Source organism: Merops nubicus, unplaced genomic scaffold, assembly GCF_000691845.1.
Source record: "Merops nubicus isolate BGI_N331 unplaced genomic scaffold, ASM69184v1 scaffold8172, whole genome shotgun sequence".
NCBI lineage: Eukaryota > Metazoa > Chordata > Aves > Coraciiformes > Meropidae > Merops > Merops nubicus.
The window spans coordinates 1-22,366 of record NW_008591504.1 but is presented as its reverse complement, the minus strand read 5'-3'; the positions used below and the strand labels follow the sequence as shown (position 1 = coordinate 22,366).

The 22,366-nt window shown below is 38.3% G+C and overlaps 1 protein-coding gene across 1 annotated transcript; it reads left to right on the top strand.

Moving 5' to 3' along the window:
- Window positions 1–702: 702 nt before the first annotated feature.
- Window positions 703–19,521, top strand: LOC103782513 (uncharacterized protein C18orf25-like). Its single transcript, XM_008950284.1, has 4 exons — window positions 703–736; window positions 11,889–12,071; window positions 15,532–15,658; window positions 19,332–19,521. The coding sequence occupies exons 1-4, from the start codon at window positions 703–705 to the stop codon at window positions 19,519–19,521; spliced, it is 534 nt and encodes a 177-aa protein (XP_008948532.1).
- The last annotated feature ends 2,845 nt before the right edge of the window (window positions 19,522–22,366 follow it).

Genomic DNA, 22,366 nt, shown 5'->3' with positions numbered 1-22,366 from the left:
CGATATGATGTTCTTACTTAATGATGTCTTATCAAATGGCCTCAATGTCTTTAAAGCTGGCTTCAGTCGTGCTGGGGGATCTGGAGGAGCGACCAGGGAAATTCCAGGATTGCTTGACAGGGGCACCGTGTGGGATAGGAACTGCATAGGCAATGTCCTGGAAGAGGCCATGAACTGCTTTGCCGAGATGCAGAGGCAGACAGAGGAGAAGTTTCGCATGTGGATAGAAAAGCTAACCCGTCTTGACACGGACGAAGAAAGCAAGCAACAACTGGAGCCCAGGGAACCTAAAATTCAACTAGTTGGCCAAAGAATCCCCCCAACCACACAGTCAGGGGCTTTCCTACAGATGCCTGATAGCCAAGTACTTCCACAGCAGTCGTTTAATTCGTACGTGGGCTATCAAAATGTCGATGCTACGCTAGAGTTTCCAGCGACTTTTAATAACAATTTTCCACCTGTCTTTCCAGAGAATGGGAATATTGCAGAGCCTGATCTGAATCAATCATAAACTTAAAAAAATAATCCAGCCTTTGCCATCTTGCGTTCCTTTGGATTGTGCTAAAAACAAGTTTTGCTTTTCTCTTTGTGTGCGTTTGTTTCGTTTTTCTCTTTCGGGTTTTATCACCATGGTATCATTCTTTAAATTTATAGAGAATATTTATGTAGTTTAAAAAAAAAACCCACAGCATGCCTACGTGCATGGGCCAGCACACACATACAGACACCTTTAACGGTGTGTATGGGGGAACCACCCTAAGATTTCATCACCAAACTTGGGAAAATATAACTTAGAGAATCCTCGTTTGGATACTCCGAAATCAGTAGAGCTGTGTTTGCTACAATAGGAGCATTCAGAGTATTCATCCAAATGCTCTTTTTTGCATGTTGTAACGTTTATATAAGGAAATAAGTTTTATATTTAAAGATGTAAAACATGCTGGAGAACCAGACTAGTGCAGACCCATAACATTTCCTCAACTCATCTGTTGACTCCCGAGTTTTGCAGCTTGAACATGTCACACAGTAGTTTTTGTTCTTCTTGCTTTTTTAGGCAGAATAAATAAGCTTACCCTAAAAATTTAACTATAGGTAACAAATGTGCACAGCTGACTGACTTTTTTTTTTTTTTTTGGTGTCCCTCTTAGTAACTCATTTTCTGTCCCAAGTTTTTATTGATGTTTCTGCTGTGTTGCACATGGCATATTTCTGGAAGCAGCTGTCTTACATTGAATACGCACATGTATATACATATGTATGTGTTCAGCTTGGGTGGAAGTCATCTCCTCTAATTTTAGGTGTCCAGTTTTGCTGTCCTGTGTATCTCCTTCTGAGCCAAAGGGAAGAGAGAAGCACCTCCAGAGGACACCTCCTGGCAGTGCCTTTCTCTTCCCTTTAGATGTCTAAACCTCCCTTACAGATAGCTTAGAATAGATGGCTTTTGGCCAAAGTTAGGTGAGATGAATCACACCCAACTGCCTGACCCGTGCACACAAAGTGCTGCTGCTTCCTCCTGTATATACGATCCAAATGCATCCTTCTTGCTGGAGTAAAAACAGTCATGTCAGTCCTGAGATAAGCAGCTGGTGGTGGATGGATTGAGCCTTGGCACAGGAATTTAAAGGACGGCTTGACAGTCAGGTTAGTAAACACTGTGGTGGTCTGAGGGTATGGGTTGCTGGTCTGGGTCAGGCAGCAAGAGCTTCTTCTGAGCCACGTCTGAATGCCACTGAAACGCTTATTTACCTGGGATGAGGAATGCCAGAGCATCAGTTTCATCTAAATAAGACTATAACTTCCTATTGTATGCAGTTTTTTTAATACTGATAGTTATCCTGAATAGGCAGGATTGAAACTGTGATGTTTAAAGTAGGGTTAATTTAAACTATATCCTAGAAATCTCTATTTAAGTCTTACTGTTATCACTACACACAGGAATTTTTTGGTCACTTCTCCATTAAGGCCTTTCTTCACATAAAGGAACTTTTCTGTAGCTGCCAAAAATGTGTATTTATGTCTATCATGAGTTAGAACTTGCTAGATGTTTCTAGTGCAAATTAAATCAAAATTCTAATAATGGAAATAGAAAGTGTTTGCATAGGCATAGCTTAAGGAAAGAGAACACTGTAGGTCTCCTTTAGCTCTGTTACTTTGCATTTTAAACCACAGCCCCCCCCCCCCTTTTTTTTTTTTTCTGATTTAATTCCTTTTCTTCCTGTTGGAAGTATCTTCTGTATCTTCTGTAGTACTGGTTTTTTTTAATTCCCTGAAGTCAGTGGGGATTTTTCTATCAATTTATATAAAGTTTTGGATTGAAGCTGTAACAGAGACTCAAGAAATGCTTTTTGTTATCAGTATAGTACTAACACTGGTGTTTTGATATTATTCTTTGCCCAGACTTACCTTTTTTTTTTAAAGTATGTGATGCCTTCATTTAAAAAAAAAAAAAAAAAATAGGTTAGAGAGCTGTGTTATTTTCAGAGTAACTGTTTGAAAGACTATGCAGGAGATAATTTTTAAGTACTGGAATAAATTCTTTGCAGATCACCTTCATGCATAATTTTGATACAAAGATTTTGATATGAACTTGTAAGGAAACTCCCTTGTCTGACATTGTGTGCATTTTTAACTTAACTATAGGTAAAACTTAGGCTCTGTTTGATTGCAATTTAATAAACTTGCCTTCAATTGTTAAGAATTTAAGATCGTTCAGGGAAGATTATTTGCTGATATAAAAAACAGATCCTTCTGGTGTTCATAGATTTTATATATATATATATACACCTTTATGACAATAAGAGCAGCATATTCTAAAGCATGACAACTTTACAAGTCTTCCCATGCATGCAGAAGCAGGTTTTTGCAGTAACTGATTTCTTCTAATGTTTAAGAGTCATTTAACTCTGTATGTCTGTAAGCATGCCCTAACTTTTTTTTTTTTGTATAAAGTAGAATATATGGAACAATTAGGTATTTCAAAACAAATTTTGTGATAAGATCAGTTAAACTTAGGTATCTCTCAGACCAAAACAGACTTTTATGTACTGATCTCATAAATGGATGTTAACTTTGCTAGGAATGTAGCCAGTGAACTTTCTGCCAACTTTCAATGTCTTGGTTAGGTAATCTCTTAAACAAACCTCAAAATCATTCAGTGTATTAATAGATTAAAAATTGGATTTGTTTACTATAGGCAAAAATGAAAAACTGTCAAAAATTTTTGTCCATTGATGTTAATTTCTTTTTTTTTTTTTTTTTTAATGCAAGTAGCTACGAGTGTGCAAGAACAAGCAGAGGATTATTTCAGTAGAGCACACAGACTTTAAAGCTGTATTCTTCCTAGGATAAAATTATCCCAAGGCACCCAGAGGACTTGAGGGAATAATTCATATTAGATATAATTTTAGCCTAATTTCCCCACAAAAGCTATGTAGTGTTAAGAACATTTGTGCAAGACCAATGGTTGCAAATGGTTTAGTAAATGGAAATATTTTTCTCTTTTTTTTTTGTTATCTCTTTTTACTTGCCTCAAACCTGAAGCCAAATATTCAGCTGTTATAAACTAGCTTCTTTGATGCTGATTTCCAGTTGAATATTTGGTCCATTAGCTTGTTTTCCACAAGAAGAAATGTTTCTCCTGGTAGGAGCTGAGAGGGGAACCCCACCTGTCTGCTGTTGGGGTGTAACTTAGCACGTGAAAGAGCTGACAGGCTGTGCAATTAAGCAGGAGCATCTTTCTTGTTTTTTATTGAATTTGAAAGATGCAGAGCACTGAAGAAACCAATCTTCAGACAGCAATAGCAGTGGTGAACCTCTATTTTAAATGTGTGTACAACAGCCTTTGGCTTCTATTGACAAAACAGATTCCTAGTACATAATTTCAGATTTTTAATTTTTGGTTTTTTGTTTGTTTGTTTTTTTTCCCTCTTGGAAATATTTTTGCTATTATATGGCTGCAGTTAAGTTCATCATGATTGCCATTACAAGCTCTTATTTTTGAAGGGCTTTGACTAGAAACTTTCAGGGAGTTAAAATTTCTTCAGCTGAAATTTTAACATCAATTTTAATCTCACCCATCCAGGATTCCATTAAAGCAGTCTGGCCTTATTTAAGACTGTCTTGAGATGATCGTAGGGAAAATTCTACTTTACAACACGAGAGTTATGCTTTGATTGTATATTTATGCTCACATCTCAGCAAATTACTTCAAAACCCACTAAATTTGACAAAAAGAGGAGAAATCAGTAGGAGTTCTGCACAGATGTGGAAGACTGGAGGTGGTAATTCAGCTTCTCTAACTGCCCTAGGTTTTATACTTCAGAATGGAGTAAAGAAAAGATTCTAGTTTCTTTAAAGAATTTTCCTTCTCTTCTGATTTCTGAAGAGTAAATGCATCAAGTCAGATCAGTTGGTGTAGACTGGTACAATTCCAGGGGAGGTGGTGCCTGTTTAAACCCAGCTGCCCTATTCAAGTTCCTGTATTGCCATTTTTAATATCAAATTATATGCTTGCAATTTGGCAGCTGTTTCTGCATGGGAGTAATTGAACACCCATGTGGCTGCAGTCTTTGGTGATACACAACTACTTCATTAGCATTTTGAGGTTTTATTTTCTTTGCATGTGCAAAAGAAATGTCTTTATATAATAAAGGCTCAATTTAAATGTCACTAAATGTCAAAACGACAATTCAGTCAATGAAAAATTAAAGGATCCTAGGATTGGACTCTGTGTAGGAGTCTTTGAAAGTCCAGGGGCTTTGGTGTGGGGTGGTTTTGGAGGTTCCTCCCCAGGCATTTTTGCTGCTTCCCTCCCTCAGGTGGGGTTTGGAAAGGAAGGGCCATAGGAAATTCCACCCATCACACTTGGTTTTATCTGAGGATTTGGGGTTTTGCTTCACATGCTTTTAACAAACCACCTGAATCTTCAGGTTTTATTTAAGAAAAAAAAAAGGAAAAAAGGTAATACACAACATGAAACAAATTCAAGTAAAACGAAGTGAAGCTTTATTCAGTGTTACTATTGCAAAAAAATACATGAGCAGAAGACAAAAAGAAAGAAAAACTCCTAAACCATTCAGATATACTGCTCTTCAGTGTTACTTTTAACAGTATTAGGGTGAAATAATTCAGGCAGAAATATACTTCTCTATTTTTTTAGGTTCACAGTGTCTTTTGGTGTTTTTGCAGGATTGTTAGGTTATTTTATCAGAGCTGCTAGAGTTAAGGCTGGAGAACCAGTCTTGACTTCAATGAAACCGGATTATATTTGGCAGTTATCTTACAAATTGAGACGTATTTATTATCACTGAATTATCTTGTTAATATATTTTGTCTTTTCCTGTATCTAGATACTGTAAGTCTCCTTTTTTTTAAAAAAAAAAAAAAGTAATATTTCAAGGGCATTAAGAAACAAAATCCTAACCCTATTAAAAGCAGTAGAAAAGCTCTACTAATTTTAGTGTGGGTTGCATTTCACCTCATTAGAAATTGAACTTATTCTGCAGGTTTTGGTCAGAGAATCCTTCAGCTGACTTTAAAGGGAGTCTTTGCCTGATTGAGTGTGTAAATCAGGCCAGCTGGGCAGATGTTTTTAACACAATCAAGGTCTGCACTGTGGCCACTGCAGTTGGGTTTGGAAGCATTAGAATAAATGTGCTGTGTAATTTGTACTGTTCAAACTAAAACATTCAGGCTGATTGATAGAGATGGACAGTCCTTTGCAAGACCTGTAGCTAGAAACCGGTCTGCCTCACAAAATTTTTAGTCTCTTAGCGTTAGATCAGCAAAATGAAGGCACATGGAAAGCAGACTTATTAAGCTAGAAGCTGTTCCAAGCCATTTGTTAAATCTCACAGGGGGATCAAGCAGGGGGTGAGTCTGGACCACCAAAAGTTCTGCATCGAGGCTGTTACCAGCCCTTCCACGAGAAGATGCAGCCTGTCCTTGCAAAAATGTGTCTTCTGGAGGGGTCTGTGTTTGCCTGCCTTTCCCTAATATCCCTTGTAATTACACAGGGACTTATTTATTTTTTTTTTGAACTGTCACAGCTCTGTAAGAATAGTGTGTGATGGTTTCCAAAACCCTCCTGATACGCTTTTGCAAGTGAACCCAGGGAAGAGATCTGGCTAATATATCTGCTTCCATAATTAGTGAATCATTAGGTGGCATCAGGGAAAATAAATCCTATCATGAGATACAAAGTGCACACCACTTCCTGGCGTTTTGGGTACACAGCCATCTTCCATGTGCCTTTGCTCAACGCACAATTTGAAAGACTTTGGTATGTCTTTATATACAATTTGGTAAAACAAATCCAAGATATTTTTCCATCTAGTCATCAAAAAGCCTGAAAGAATGAATGTTGATCAGCAAGACTTGAATTTTTGAGATCTCTTTTGATGTGATATATTGGAAATGATCCAGTCTGAGAACAGATACTCATTTGATCATGTTGCTTTGATTTTATTATTTTATTGTGGTGAAAAAGAAAACTAACACAAAAGCTTTACTGTGTGAAATGAAGGAAAACGTGAGGAAAGTGCATTCATTGATAACTTTTTTTGTTCACTTTATGATTTTAGAGAGAAAGTTGTTACACTATTACTGTTTTTTATTGTGTTTACAATGTATTCTTTGCCTAACCCTGTAAATTTTGAAATGTAAGTACTGTAATCTGGAATAAATAAATAAATATAAATAGTAATGAGTGTTTCATGTTGCTAAACAACAGAGAAAAACACAGATCTCCTTCCCTCTGTCCCCCTGTGGAAATTGTTTTAGGGTTCAGCTAGTTTATGCCATTAGAACTCCACATACTTTATGAAACTGCAGCTCTGGATCATGTTTTAAATAATACCAGGTTTGTATTGTTTATCTAAAACAAACAGACTTGTCACTTCAGCCTGCAGTCTTGTGTAGGAAACCTTTCTGTTTGGCTCAAATTACTGATGTGTCTACTGTAAAACTGTTGCAGCAAGTCACTTAAGATGAATCTTCTGGGTTTTTTTGGCACACAAAATACGATTAGTTCAATTACTGTAACACTCAGATGGCCTTAAAATTTAGAAAGGTATTAAAGTCCATTCCATGTTTTGCTGAATCTTGAAGTAAATTAGAGAGTTCTCTCTCTCTAAGGGCATTCTTAGATCTGTTATTATTTTAAAATGTCCCCGTATTCTCTTTTGTTATATAAAAATACATGCAATTTAAAGTACTGAGATTGAGACAAAGCAGTGCCTCCATTCCCAGTGGAGATGCAGAGGTGAGGCTGGAAGAAGCTGTCTCTCCTTGGGCTTGCAGTTACCTGGGTGCCTCTCTGTGTTGCCTTTCTAGCTTTTGCACGTTCCACAAAAAGCATTCCTGAATGCTATTTTTAAGTGCCTCAGTAACTTAACAGTTAAAATCACCTCAGTAATTTGAAGGGAGTGTTGTTGCCAGCAAAGGTGAGATCCTCCTGCTTGCTACCCTTGAGCAAGCTGCAAATCTCTGCTTGCCTCAGTTTCCTCGTAGGCCAAAGGGTGTTAATAACCACCTCGGAGCTCTTTGAGGTCCACTAATAGAAAGCTTGTTGTAAGAATGAAGTGCTGTAATTGTTATTGCTCTCATTACTGTCCCTGTTCTGTGTGTTCTAAAGCTTAGGGTGATACACACACCTAAACAAGGTTCCACATCTCATTGCAGAGGCACTGATGACTCCAGATTGGGTGATTCAGACCCCCCAGAATTAGGCTTTTAAGTTCAGAATTATTTCAAGGATAGCCCTCTGGAGATTTCAGTCTTTTCCCACTACTTGTAGAAAAAATACAGTGATGTTTTAATCCTATCCCTAAGGCTGGAATTCATGTGTGTGAACTTCAGCCGTATAAACCTGACCCTAAAGTTGTTCTTTCTGACTACAGTGGGAAGGAGTTTTGGTGGTGAGCTTGGCATTGCTTGTGTAAATTTAAGAAAGCTAGAGAGAAGTGATGTCTCAAAAGGGCTAAATTCTGCATTCAGGTTCTGCTAGCTGATAGTTTCCTGTGATAAAGGACTGCTGTGCATTGATAGGCAGCTGTTGCAGCACAGAGGTGTGGTGCTTTTTGTAGGATTGCTACTTTTCACCTACAGCTGAAATTTTAGGGTTGATTTCCCCTTTATTGCTTGTGCTGCCATTATAATGAATTAAAGGATAATAAGAGTGTTGATCTCACAGCAGTTTAGGCCTGTGAATATTGGGATGGGAGCCTGTGAATAGCTTAGGAGTGATTAGCAGATAAGAAATAATTGAGTTTTCTGTGTTGCAGGCTTAAAATGGGAGGTGAAGTGTAGACTTGTATTTTTGTGCATATGGCTTCTGATTCTGTTGTCCTGAGTGGAATTAGTTTTGATGAGCTGTATAAATTAAGGGAGAGCTGAACACTTGAAAATGCTGTCCCCATGATGACCTCTGCCTCTCAATCCTTAAAAAAAAAAAAAACAACTAAAAAAAGCAGTTTCCCTTTTCCAACAACATTAAATGTCAACAGCTGTATTTTGCTGCTGGTACTTATTAACTTTCAGCCTTGTCTTTTTCAAGCATTTCTTCTTTTAGAAGCGAATTAAAGCTTATCACCAGGGAAAAATACAAGTCTCTCAGCTACCTCAGCTTCTCAAAAGACACAGTTTTTCTTAAATAGATTGTTTAAATTACTGACCAGGGAACCTCCTAATCATGCTACATTCAATTTTGATTCTGTCATGGTTTGTTTTGGTGTCTGTTTTTCTATCTGTTGAAATCCTGTTACAGCCAATAATTACGAGGATTGGCTCTGTTATACAGAAATGATGATAAATTACAACTATGACTGTAGTTAATCCTTTTACCTTTTCAGCCTGAAAGCATTTTTTTTTCCCCAGTTACTTCCTAGCTAAGCTAGTTGTCCTTATTCCTTGGTACCACACATTTCACTTCACTTCACACCATCAGATGATCACATAGTTGGCTAGGGAAGTATTATTTATTTCCATATTTAAACCCTCCTGTCCTTGTAGCACTGAAAAGGAAACAAGCTTTTGAGAACAGAGGGGTTTTAGAGGATTTTTAAAATATGTCTTTGCTGCAACTTTCATTTAGTGGTAGTTGTCTACAACTTATATATTGGCTTGTTGGTTTTGTGGTCGTTTTTATTTTGTTGGTTGGGTTTTTTTTTAAACACATGTAGGCTTTTATTGCTTATTTCTTCTCTGGTACGTGGTGGGAATCCTGGGATTTGTTGCAGCATCTTCACTGTTAGCTCGGGCTTGTTGGGTATTTACTGGTGATAACCCTGGTGTCAGGGGCCTTTCATTTCCAAATCTGATCCTGAAAGGCAAAGCTGAGGAAAGCAAAAATAAATCTCTTCTGTGATTGATTTGTAAACAGCCAGCTTGTTTTTTTCCAGATTGTTAAATTGGTGGCTATTACACTGACAAATATAATTACAGTATGTAAATCATATTGAAAATATTTTTGTCTGTTTGATGTATACTAAATTTAAGCTAAGTTATAAGGTGTGCTGTTTGGAAGTGTGGAAGATACAAGAGTGGAGCTACAGATAACAAGTTTATGCTTGTATTTCCTACTGATGAAGACTTTCACACAAGTTATTTCTATGGGTAGGTGATGAGAATATCACTCTGCATGTATATACATTTATTATACATTTTTGCATGATTATACATGTAGGAGTGGTACAATTTTGACTTGAGACTACTGGTGCCTTTTGTCCAAATATAATTTGACTTGTGTAGACACGTCTATCTCAAATCAAATTCTGCTTCTGCTTTGGAAATCTTAGTGAGAAGCGAGAGAAACAAAAACCTGAAAGAACAGTGCATAGCTCCTGAAATTTTAGATAACCTATCCAAAAAATGGTCAAATAGTCAATATTGTACTTGACCCTCGTATCTTCTGCACTCGACTGTTTATTTTTATAAATCACATTATATATGTCCATGCTGAACTCTGATGATAAGACTGGAAGAAAACATGCCTCTCATGATTCAGTCCAGTTGCAACTGCTGCATGTAATTTAATCACTGACTTTCACGAATAATTAGCTGAACATCAGCCAGCTTAATTTTTGAACTTGGTATTCCATTGTTGTGTAATTGCCTTTTCAAAAGAGAAAGATTGCCTTTCTGTTCATTATCAGGACTTCTTTCCCAGTCATAATCATCATTGTTTTACCTTACAAACAGTTTGGTCTTTAATACATTGGCATTTAACTGCCCATTTATTTTTATCGGGTCTGTTTTAAGTTTGTAATATAGCATTGTTTCATGAAACTGTTGTTTAGGAGGCAGGTCTGATTGGGAATCTTCTGTGAATTTCTTCATACCTTGTTGCAAAACTGATCTTTATTCCGACTTAAGCAATATGGTCACTAATGAAGTGTGTTGCTAATGACAAAATAGATCTTTTTAAAAATAACATGTTGAGTTATGTTTCAGGGACCAAGTCACAAAAAAAAACCCAGCTAAACCAAAACCCAACCAAAAAAAAAAAAACCCCACACCTTTTTCAGAGAACTAAATTTGAAACTTTTAGTTCATTGTATTCTTTGTCTTCAACATCCAGATAAGACAATCTTTCCTGAAAAGTATTTTCATTTTATTGTTTGTCACTTTCAAAGATTTCTTGGGTCATTTTGTAATTCTGAATCCTATATTATGAAACACATTATTAGTTTATGATTATTTTGTATTATCCCATGCAAATTGCACCCTATGTATGTCCTACTCAGAAAAGTCCAGCAGACACTCAACTGCCAGAAGTTCTTGGAGTTAAAGACTCACAGTAACAAAGCAGCTGAGCTTTGGCACAGCCTGTTTTTCTATTTCATAGCTATTTTTGTGGATGAAGTCTTGGCCTAAAGGAAGTTTTGATTCTGCCGTTTGGGGGGTTGGAACTCAAACCACTTTCAGCCACTCTGAGTCGATTAAGCTGTAGCTGAGGCATCCTTTCAGAATTACAATATTTATCTCACCTTTTTTTGCTTCCATATTAATTCTCGTCTTGAATTTTACTTTTTTTCCAAGCTTCTTCTGTTTCTAGCATGCTTTCCAATTATAAATGTATTTCACTCCTCACAAAGAAACCAGTCCATCTTATTAAAATAGACCAAAAATAATTTTTTGTTATTCCTCAAGAACAGATTTCAGGATCATGTGAGCAATTTTCTCTCCCTGTTTCCCCCATGTCTCTTTAGTGGCCAAAAATGCTTATGGTAATCATACTGCATTAAAAGCATATTTATCATCACACATTTCAGTTTTGTTTCTTGTTACTCTTGATCTTAAGAACAAACAAACCAACCACAAAACCCACACCAAAAAACTTTGCAGTTTTGAGAAATTCCCCTGCCCTTGACAGGTGAATGTTATCAAAGGAAAGTTGCCTAATGTTAAATTTATTGTCACTGGATCAGTTATATCCAAAAGTTTAGTTTTATTCAATCAACCCTAAAGTAAAGTGAGCTGTCACTTGAATTTTGTAAAATTCTCTAGAGAAATGTCTTACCAAATTTAACATCCTGTAACTTACTATTTTTTTTTTCTTATTTTAAACTGAAAGTTTTATCCTTTTAAGATTGTAAATGTAACATTGTCATATATGGAGATGCTTATGTGTTAATGTAAAATATAATTCACAACTGATACATCAATAGACGTGTTTTTCTTACATTTGTGTTTTCTGTGTATGCAAAGGTTAAAATGTCCCTGTAATCTCAGACTATGTTCATTAACTGACATTTAATCATAGCACTTATACTTTAAGAGCTTCATGTAAGAGATTGTATTAAGCTCTAACAAATTATTTGTACTTGTAATACTATGAAAGACACTTTTACAACTTTTAATCTGTGTTGTTTTTTTCTCTCCTCCTGCAGATGGACCTCCAGTTGTAGTTCATTATGATATATCAGACACAAATTCTGACCCAGAAGTGATAAATGTGGACAATCTGTTGGCGGCTGCAGTAGTTCAAGAGCACAGTAATTCTGTAGCAAACCAAGACTTGGGATCTGGCTGGAGAACCAGAGGGCTGCTAGATGAACTGAGTGCTAATGCAGGTTGGTTTAAGTTCCCTCCCTCTCCAGCATCTCAGTTAGTGTCTCTCCTTCTCCTGCTTTCAGTATTTTATCAGCTGGTAAACCAATCACAATCTCATTTTAAGTATTGTCATCGTCTGCGTATGTCTTTTGCCTCTTTTGTTTGTCTCTTTCTTTAAAATACAATCATTAATCATTCCCATATTCCATCTGCATTTCTGAAGTGCCTTAGAAAACTGGACAGGTCAGCATCAGATAAAGATGGAGAGTGAAAAGGAAAGTGGGCTTAGCATCAAGAGACAGCAAAGGAGTTTCCTGTAAGAAAGCAAGAGCAGGAATACTGTGGAAAAATTCAGAGAACTTTAGGTAGCTCACAAAAGTTCTTCAGCTTCACTCTTTTTTGTTTTTTAATACACATGTTAATATTTTTAGCTGCATAAGACACAGAGTCTTGACTGCAGTGGTGGAGCACGGCAGTGTTTTGTTTCATGCTGTGATTTCCAAACATAAGCCCACCAAAGGGCTACGTTAAAGTTTTCCTGGTAGCTCTAAGCAACTTTTCTATGTCTATAATGCTTAAAGAAACAAACTAATGTGGCAGATTTTGAAAGAGATGTTCTGTTGCCATAGACAAGTCTATTATTTGAGCATGAGAATCTCAGCTGCATTATTTTCGCTGTGGTTTGTGGCTGGATGTCGTTCCAGCCTTTTGAAGCTAGCTGGTGTTTTCCAAGCTCACTGGTGTTGTTTGCTGTGTAGCAGCTGACTGATAGTTAGCTATTTGTCCCCCGACAAGCCCACTCCTTAATTAAGAGATTTATTCAACATTTAGAACAGCTGAAATTTATTATATAGCGCTAATGGATTGGTGCAAGGAAATAGAAACTAATGCTTCTTACCAAGCTTCCTTCCACTGTCCACTCGTGAGTAGAGCACTGCAATGCAGGTAGAGGTTTGTCTTCCTTCCACCACCTAAGTCCAAGGGGACTGGCAAGGAAGAGGTTGCCAGGTAAAAGAAAACTAGAGAACTTCAAAAACCTTCTTCATCGCTGACCCTGCAGGAACGTGCCCAGACAAACTTGCCGCCAGTGCTGTGGCCGTGTCGGCGTCTGAAAGGGTCAGTCTCTTTTTCTGGCCTCCTCTTACCACGTCTAGGATTGCCTATTTGGAAAACGGAATTTTCAGATCTTGCATCTGGTTCCTAAATTAATCTTCAGGCGGCGTCTAGTTTAACAGACATGAAGCGATGTGTTCCCATGGGAAAATATCAACACAAGCTTTATCGCAGCGAAAGATCTCCTTAGGACACACTATCACATCTTTGTGCACAGGCAAGTATTTTGGGCTGTTTTGCAAGCCCTGATGTTGCAGAGCAAACAAAACCTCTGCTTCGGGCATCAGCCTAATGCTAGTGCAAAGACATTAACAGTGTAGGCATGTTACTAGACACGAAATTTGTGTGGCCAGAGGCTGTAAATCTATCTCTGTGCTTCAATCCTGATTTACACTCGGCTACTGTTGTAATATTTACTCTGATAATCATGGTTTCTCTACTGCTAATTAGCTTTTTGTTGTCTCAACGTAGAGCCATGGTAATAGACTACTCTTTTGGAGCTCTTGTTTATGCATCTGAGGATTCATCTGAGGGCTATTTAAGAGCTAGTTTGCTCTGCCCCTCTGCCAGATGTTACCCTGTCTAGCAAAGAGTGCAGAATGGTGGCACATCATTAAAACAACCTATTAAGGAAGGTTGGTATCCATACCAGTTTTCATGAATCAGTGACCAGGGATTGTCTTCTGCTGTTCTGCTGCCTGTGCTGTGGCAGGACTGACATTCAGTCAAAACCTTTGACCATGCAAAGCTCCTGGTTTGTGTCACCAGCACATGGATCAAAGCCTCTGAGCACTTCATGTCGAGTTTCACAGTGCACCTAGATGCTTTTGTTGAAGGAATATCCATGGCCCATTATGGGACTTTCTGGCAGTTGGTGATGTCTGCCAAGAAATTTTGGCTGAACTGTAATGTTAGGAAAAGACTGCCTGGGCTACTAAGTTCAGCTGAGAAATCTTTTCTTTGTCATGTGAGGTGGAAACTCCTCCTTTGGGTTGATGGCAGCACACAGGTCTCCTTCCTTTCCTTGCTAACCCTGATCAGGTGTTGCACCAAGGGCTTTTGCTTTCCAAAAACTGAACACACAGTGTGGTCTCTGCCACTTTTATTTGCTTGTGTCTTCTCCAAGTACTATAAGCAGTCATTAGAAGGTTTCCCTGGCACTTGTTTTAATTTCTTCTCTCTGTGTCCTCTTGGTCTACCTGGGGGTACAATCAGTTCTGCCTTGTTCACACACCTTTGAAATTCCATGGATCATTATTGTGTCCTCCGTCTCTCATCTTTGAAGAGGTATCCAATCAAACAAGACATACATATTATACTCATCTAATCTCAAATTTCGTGCTCAACAAATTATTCTTTCCCTGTGTTATACAGCTGAGTGAGTAGTTTCCAAAAATTAGGTAGAGTCATCTGCTTCAGGGCTGCCCAGCATCCCCCAGGTTACTGCTAAAGAGAGACAGCAGAAATAATCTTTATTAAGGGGGTTGGAAAAAAAAGGTAGAATTTATCTTTTTGCAATGAAATCTTATTTTTAAAGAATTTATTGTCTGTAAAATCATTTTGGCTGTTTAGAGTTTCCTGTGCAGGTATTTAATATGTCACAACACAGCTTCACTCATTGTGGTGAAGGAGCTTCTTTGTAGAAAAGGCAAAACCTGCCACTCCTGTGAGTATTTAAAGAGGATTTATTCTTTGACAGACCAATGAACTGGATGGCAATGAGGAACTGTAATAAAAAAAACCACAATACTGCTCTATATGGAACTTAAGAAAAAGAGATTTGTTTGAGTTTGGTTTGTTTTTTTTCCTGGTACTTGTAATAATGTTATCACAGGTGTGTGAAGCAGTGTGACCAGAAATTGTTTGTTGGGCCTTTCTTATTGACCAGCTTCCCTATTTAAAAAAGAAAAACAAAAAAAGAAGAGAAATTCCTTTTTCTTTGTGTGTGTCAGGTTTCTGTCCAGCCTACAGGCTTCATTTGCCACAATATCAGAGTTTGATTTATTGACAGCAGATTGTCTTGTTTCTTTTTTTCAAAGACATTTAGGCATAGTCTAACTCTTATCAATGTTGTAAAATCACAGCTGAAAAGCCTAATTATGTCAAGTGTTCTTGTGAGCAAAGCCCAACTATTGCATCATTTGTGTGATAACACCATCACTAGTGCTGTTGAGACCAGGAAAATCCCGTGGTCATCCTGTATCAGGTGATGGACTGGAAGCTGGATAACTGGGTCTAGTAAGATTTTATAATCTTAGTGTTTCAGGATTTTTATTTTTCTAGCTTTGGGAAATTCCTTTTCACACTGATTTCTGAGTGCTGTAAGCTGCTGAACATTGGTTGTATTTGCATTTTCCCTATTTGTAGGTCATTTGGATCCAGGCCTTCTTGCAAGTGACAAAACCTCTTTGGGTAATGCCCAGATCAATGAAGAAATTAATATCACCTCTTCTGATAGTGAAGTAGAGATTGTTGGAGTTCAGGAACATGCCAGGTATGAATTCCTTTTCCTTGCTCTAATATGTCTTCCATTTTATCTCAATATCTGTATTTCCAAAGTTAATAAAGACAAAAACCTGACTTCCACTTCTGTAGTTATCTGTCCATGACCAGTGCTCTAAAGTTAGTAAATGTTGCACTTGGGTTTTTTTCCTATTTTACTGGAAAGTAAAAATAACCCCAGAAAGTGTTTTTCTTTGGAGCATTACCAGCTTGATAAGTATTCAGATTAAGCTTGTGACTTGATATGGATCATTAACAGGATAAACATATGGACTATTAAAACACCAAATATTGAGTTACCAAACTGGAATTCAGATTTTAAGGGCATAGTGTGAATATGCAAATACATAAACAGAAATATTCATGTGCATTCTTGTTTCTTCCAAAATACTCACTTTCAGTATTTAATCAGCTTCCAGTTTATTTAGTAAATCAGTAGCTGTAAAAATACTATCAACTTCTCAATGTCTAATGTCATAAAATATCCCCTTTAGACTGAAAATCAGATCCCTATGGCTCTTGGAGTTTTTTTTTTCAAAATACAAGAGAGTTCAAACCCCCAAAGCAAATCAGAGTAAGGAAGCCAGAGGTTTCTTTCAAGCTCAGGTAGAAAGCTGTCCAGCTGTGCTTCAGCTTTTACTCTCAATAGGTATTCTTTGATGTTCTCCTTCATCTTTACTCTATGATCTTTCTGTGGCTTAAAATATTATGAAGCAGTTGAACAAGACCACCATTTTCAAACAGGATGGCGTGTTCATTTGGTGACATAAAAGCAAGTTAAAACAGTTCACACACAGGCTCTTTCTGCTAAAACTAGTCTGCTGCCTGGTGGATCCTTGGAGGCAGAAGAAGGGTGTGAGGGACAAGGAGCAGAGCTGTTTGTTCCTCGTTGGCCCTTCACCACATCTTTCTGGAGGGAGGGAAGGTGTGCAGGACCCCATCTCCCAAGCAGGAAACTGAACAGATAAGGGTGGGCACAGTCCAGTGCTGTTGGACATGGAAGAAGGAAATTTTAAGTGGCTAAAGGAAGAGAAATTTAGTCTTTGCTTTTAGAACTGTGAAAGTCCTTGCACGAGTGACTCATTTGGAAGGTACTAGTTCCTTAAGAAGTAGCTCTTCTGGCTGTTGATCCAGCAGACCAAAGGCTTGGAGGGTCTTCTTCCTAACGTTGAGCAGTGTGAACCTGTGCTCCAGCACTAGCTCATGTAGATCTGGCTGGCTCTATGTGCAAACAACCCTTCTGATTGAGTTCCTCTACTCAAAAGCTTTCCATGCTGCTTACCTTGATCACGTTTACCACGTACAAGAATGGAAATACCAAGTAAATGCAGAGTTGCTGTTTAAAATCATGTTTAGCAGGTGGTGCACCGAAATCATTTCAGCAAAGACAGACATATAGCACACTTTTGTGTTTCCCTGTGTTCATGTAACCATCTACCACCTCCCAACGACTCGTTCTTACTGGCTCTGTTGAATACTCACAGGATTCAGTTGCTTGACTCCTATTTAGAATTTTATTTCTCTTGCAGGTCTAGGCTTGCAGTTATGAAGTATTGATGGGCTTCTGACAGGGTTGTCGTTTGGAAAAGGTTTAGGTTTTTGATCAGTATTTTTCTGCATGCTTAGTTAGTCTGGTGTTTGGATTCAGCTCTTTTGCTCACACTGGTGTTTTTATCGTGCTCTGTATTCCGTGTCGTGGTTGGACTGGTGTTGAGTTGTGGCACCCTAGATTTTGTCCATCATTTGTAGTGCTTCAGATTGCTAGTGGACTGGTGGTGTTTCTCATCACTGGAATATCACTTGGCATCTACTTAGGACACCAAGTCCTGTTTTGCAGTTTGCTTAATCTTTCTCCAATATATTTATTTTTTAATCATGCATGTATATAAAACAGCCTTCCTCTGTCTTGTCCTAGTTGTTTTTTTTTCCCCCTCCTTTTTTGTTGCCTTTACTTGGTATCTTCCCTTAGCTACAGACTGGGAAGCATGTTCTCTAAGCTAAGGTTTGAACATTTCACTTCTTGGCTGTTTGTGTGTCTTCTTTGAGGATAAACAGACTTCCTTTTGTGATGTATCATTTCTATGGGGTAATTTTTAGCTTGCTTTTTGTCATCTTCATGGAGAAAAGTTAGTATAGCTTTGCCTAAGCATTCTGTTTCAGAAAAGCAGACCACAGTCCCTGAGACTAAACATTACATTTAGTTTGCTTTGGCTACAAGCTTTTCTTGTCAGTTACTCTTAAAAATATTTCTGCTTAAAAGAAAGCTTTTTTTTTAAAAAAAAAAAAATCCCCTATACTTGTTAATGCCAGTCTCTTATTACTAATTCGTTGTAGATATGTACTTTAAGTGTGTACGTTTAAGACTGAAGTAATAAAATGTCATTCTGAATATCACATCCAAAAACTAAATAGCGTATCTGAGGAGAAAATGAGACATTTATATTCAGAGAAGTTAGAGCTCTCACAGAATGAGATTTTTCAGTTTGTTTCATTCAATTCTAACCAGAGCCGAGAGAGATGAGCATAACCTAAGTAGTTCTGGAGAAAATAAATGGTGCTATCTTAAAATAAAACAAATAGCATATAAATGTCAGGGTTACTTGGCCAGTGTACAAACCTGGGCTCCTCAAACAGAGTAAATGTTCCTTCACAAAGCATCAGGAGAAGGTTACCCCAGCAGCCAAACATCTCCTCCTTGTGCACACAGCCAGGAGTAGCTACGGCCACCACCAGTGCCTAAAAAAAGCAGAACAATTTTTGGAGCACTCGGTATAAATTTTACTAGCACTTCTTTAAGGTTTACAGCTGGAAATGGAGTGATCATCTTAAAGACTCCAGTAAATTCTTGTCATCACTTCATCATATAACAAAATTGGGCTATCTTTCTTTTTTCTTTTTTTTCCTAATTGCTATCTTGTAGTTCAATTGTCACATCTATTATGGATATAATAGGTAAAAATACTGTGCAAATTAGTAGCTATGCCCCTCACTTCAGTGAGGCACTTGAGTGTGTGTTCATTTTTAAATACATGATGTAGTCTTATTGGCTATCATCACAGAAAGCTTAAATGTTGAGCTGAAGTGGGGCTGTACTGTCAGCAGTGAGCATTTCCCAGCATGTTCATAACTTCATTAAGGCCAGAGAAAAATCAGATGTAATGGCTGGAATAACGTAATTATGAGATCTCTCTTGTAATTATTGTAATGAGAGCATCATTTGTGTCCTTGTTTTAACATGGCTTTGGTTTCATATAGAAGGATAGCTGTTCTCTTTGTCTCATCAAGCTTCAGTTAATTTTTTTTTCTCTTTCTAAAAGTCCACTTGATAAAACTGGTAGCAGGAGTCTATGCTTCTGAATAATGCATGGTACTACAAACAAGGTGGAAGACTTTTTTAGGATCCACATATATTTTGTAAGGAATCTCTTGTTACACCCACAGGCAGAATTTAATCTCCACCACCACCTCCAAGTTTAAGCTCAGTCTCAGTTTTACTTCTGGGGTATTCAGGATGTCATGGACTCTGCAAATGGAAAACCCATGAGGATGTTTTGGAGAGGGACGTGTTAACAAGATGCCTAAGTGATAAAACCTTGCAGAAGAGAATCTGATGCCTGAATGCAAGTATCAGCTTTAATCCTTTGTGTTTTTTTGCCTTGCCACAGGTGCGTGCACCCCAGGGGAGGTGTGATTCAGAGTGTGTCTTCCTGGAAGCACGGCTCAGGCTCGCAGTACGTTAACACCCAGCAAACACAATCATGGACAGCTGTGACTCCCCAGCAGAATTGGTCTTCACCCCCAGAAGTAGTAGACCTCACTTTGGATGAGGATACCAGACACAAATATCTACTGTAATGCAGCCTCACTGTGTTTCTGTCCCCACTCCTTCTCCCTTTCGTGGCACAAAAGTTCACTGTTAAAGCTTTGGCTTCAGAAGGCCCATTCCTGGCATGGTGATATCCAAACTCATGACTTTTTTTTCATTTCCATGAGAATGTAGTATAATTTCAACATCACGTAAAATGGTTTTGCCTCCTCAAAGGGAGGATTCCTTCCAGAATGAAAAGCCAGTAGCAACAAATTTAGAACACACCTACAGTTACTAATGTGTGCGTGTGTGTAAATCTGGAGAAATAACTGTGTGCAAAATCACGTCCACCTCAACTTCAGAATATTTTTGATTTCTCAGAATATTGAGTTTGTTAGTAGAAGTTAGTGTTTTGCTGCGTGAGCATCAGTGATTTTGAGAAATGCTGTGTCCTTGCCTATTTCAGTGGAACTGGGGTTATTCAGCACTTCTGAAAATTGGGCCAAGAGTTTTCTACCCAAGCTGATTGGGTTATGTTACCAGCAGGAGGGAGTGCTTTTAATACAAACGGCCCATAACATATGCACTGAACAGCTTAGTTAAAGGATTTTTTTTGTTGTTTTTTTTTTTTTTTCATTAGAATTTATAGTTTACACTCTCTTCAGTGCTGAGTCTTCTGTCTACTTGACTACTGTGTTTCCCCGATTATTTCCCACAGCTTGTATGTTTTAAAATAGTAGTGATAGTGACTTAGCAGCAGCTGATTATTGCAAAAGCACAAGGAAAAGAACAGTGATAAAGAAGGCACAGCATCCTTCTTTTCAGATACAGATGGACTTTTTTTTTATTTTTTGCCTATATCTGTGTCTTGCCTGGAGAGAAATGGAAAACGTTTTGCTCATAGTCCTCATTTCTACTGTTGCTTATTTGCTTCAGTGACCATTTAAAAAATAACTAACTAACTAAACAAAGAAACCCAAACAAACAAAAAAAAACACCCCCAGAGACACCATGTGAAGTCCCAGTCTGGTAAAGCACTTTAGCAGCTGGATAAGATTCAACTTGGACAGTTCTCTGAAACCTGTGGGGCCATTCAAGTGCTTAAAACCCTGTCCGAAGAGATGTTGCAGGATCAGGGTTTAAGGTGGTGATTTTTTTAAAAAAAATTATTTTTTTGAAACTAGATCTGCACCATTTTCCTGGCTTTGGATCATAGAATCATAGGCCATCTGGGCTGGAAGGGACCTCCAAAGGTCATCTAGTCCAACCCCATAAGCAGGGACATCTCCAACTAGATCAAGCTGCCCAGAGCCTCATCCAGCCTGTTCTTGGAATGTCCCCAGGGATGGGGTCTCCAACACCTGTCTTGGGCAATGGATCATGCCTCTTGTCCTAGTTTTGGAATTGTTTTTAGGGCATGATCCAGGAAACACTTTCCACCAGAATATTTACCCAAATCAGCAGAACTACTTCCGTGGGCTGTAGTTTGTGTTGTGTACCTGGACATTCCTGCCCCTCATTTGTCATTCTGAGCCTTTCTCAAGGCAAAAACCAAAGATTAGTTGAAGAAGATATTTACTTTACACGTCTGTTGTGCAATTCCAATGTTCCTTTGTATTCAGAATGTTTCTAGTGGGAATTTTGTACAGGTCCATTACCAGAACTTTTGCCATTTCAGGCCAACCCAGGGTGGATAGTCAGGACATGAGAGGTTCTGTTTTTGATTTTTTTGCATTGGCTGGTTTCTAAATTTATTTGGCTGTCAGTAATTTAATCCGTGGGCAAAAGGAAATAAATAAAAATGCCATATGTTGCCACAGAACTTAAAAACAGCCCAGCAGCAGTGGTTTAGTTAGTAACCAACAGCTTTTCCGTCAGTCAGCTGAACAGTTATGACTGCACTTTAAAGGACAGCTAGATAAGGGATATTCCAGCTTCAGGATTGAATATTCCCAATTTGAAGCTTTCTGGAAGATTGAACACAGATGTATTGCACGGCCAGAAAAATGTACGTGGCGCTTCTTTTTTTGGTCTCTGGGGGCAGGAGGGGTGGAGGGAGGGGGTGGGGTGTGGATGGAGCCCGCTCACACTGCAGTAGGGAGGAGCCCCGTGGATTTGGGGGGGCTCTGTGTCAGTAGTGGCTGTCCATCAGTTCTCCTCGAGTTGACATCACCCAGCTCGGCCGTGGTTTCAGTGGCCTGGGACACGTGCTGTGAAGGTCACTTTGGAACAGGGATTTTGTGTGGCTGCTCCTGTACAACAGTCTTTGGACAATCCCTTCTTCAGAAAGCTGCAGGGACCCATTTGTAGTCCTTCCACGACAAATGCAAGCTCACTCTCCTGTTTTTTTTTCAGTTTGTATATGATGTGACTTCCATGTATATATAAAAACAACCGCCTCCTAACCAAATTTCCTCCAATTGTGCACTGTGTTTGTTTGAAACAATTCATGTATTGTAGCCTGATGCAGGTTTTCTTTTATTTAAAACACTACATATTTTCTTTTATCCTTAAGAAATCTGAAAGAGTAGTGGTCTGAAAACTGATCCAGCCCCACTGGGCTTTCCATCAGTGTGCACTGGCTCGAGCCCTCCATCGTTTAGCAGCTCCTGAACTGCTGGAGTGTGAACTTAGAATCTTCTGTAGCGAAGACAAATAATTGCTTAGAATATAAATGTTCAAAATGTGTGACTCTAGTTAAAAAAAAAAAGGTTTGATTCTTCCCACTGGGCTTTCCATCAGTGTGCACTGGCTCGAGCCCTCCATCGTTTAGCAGCTCCTGAACTGCTGGAGTGTGAACTTAGAATCTTCTGTAGCGAAGACAAATAATTGCTTAGAATATAAATGTTCAAAATGTGTGACTCTAGTTAAAAAAAAAAAGGTTTGATTCTT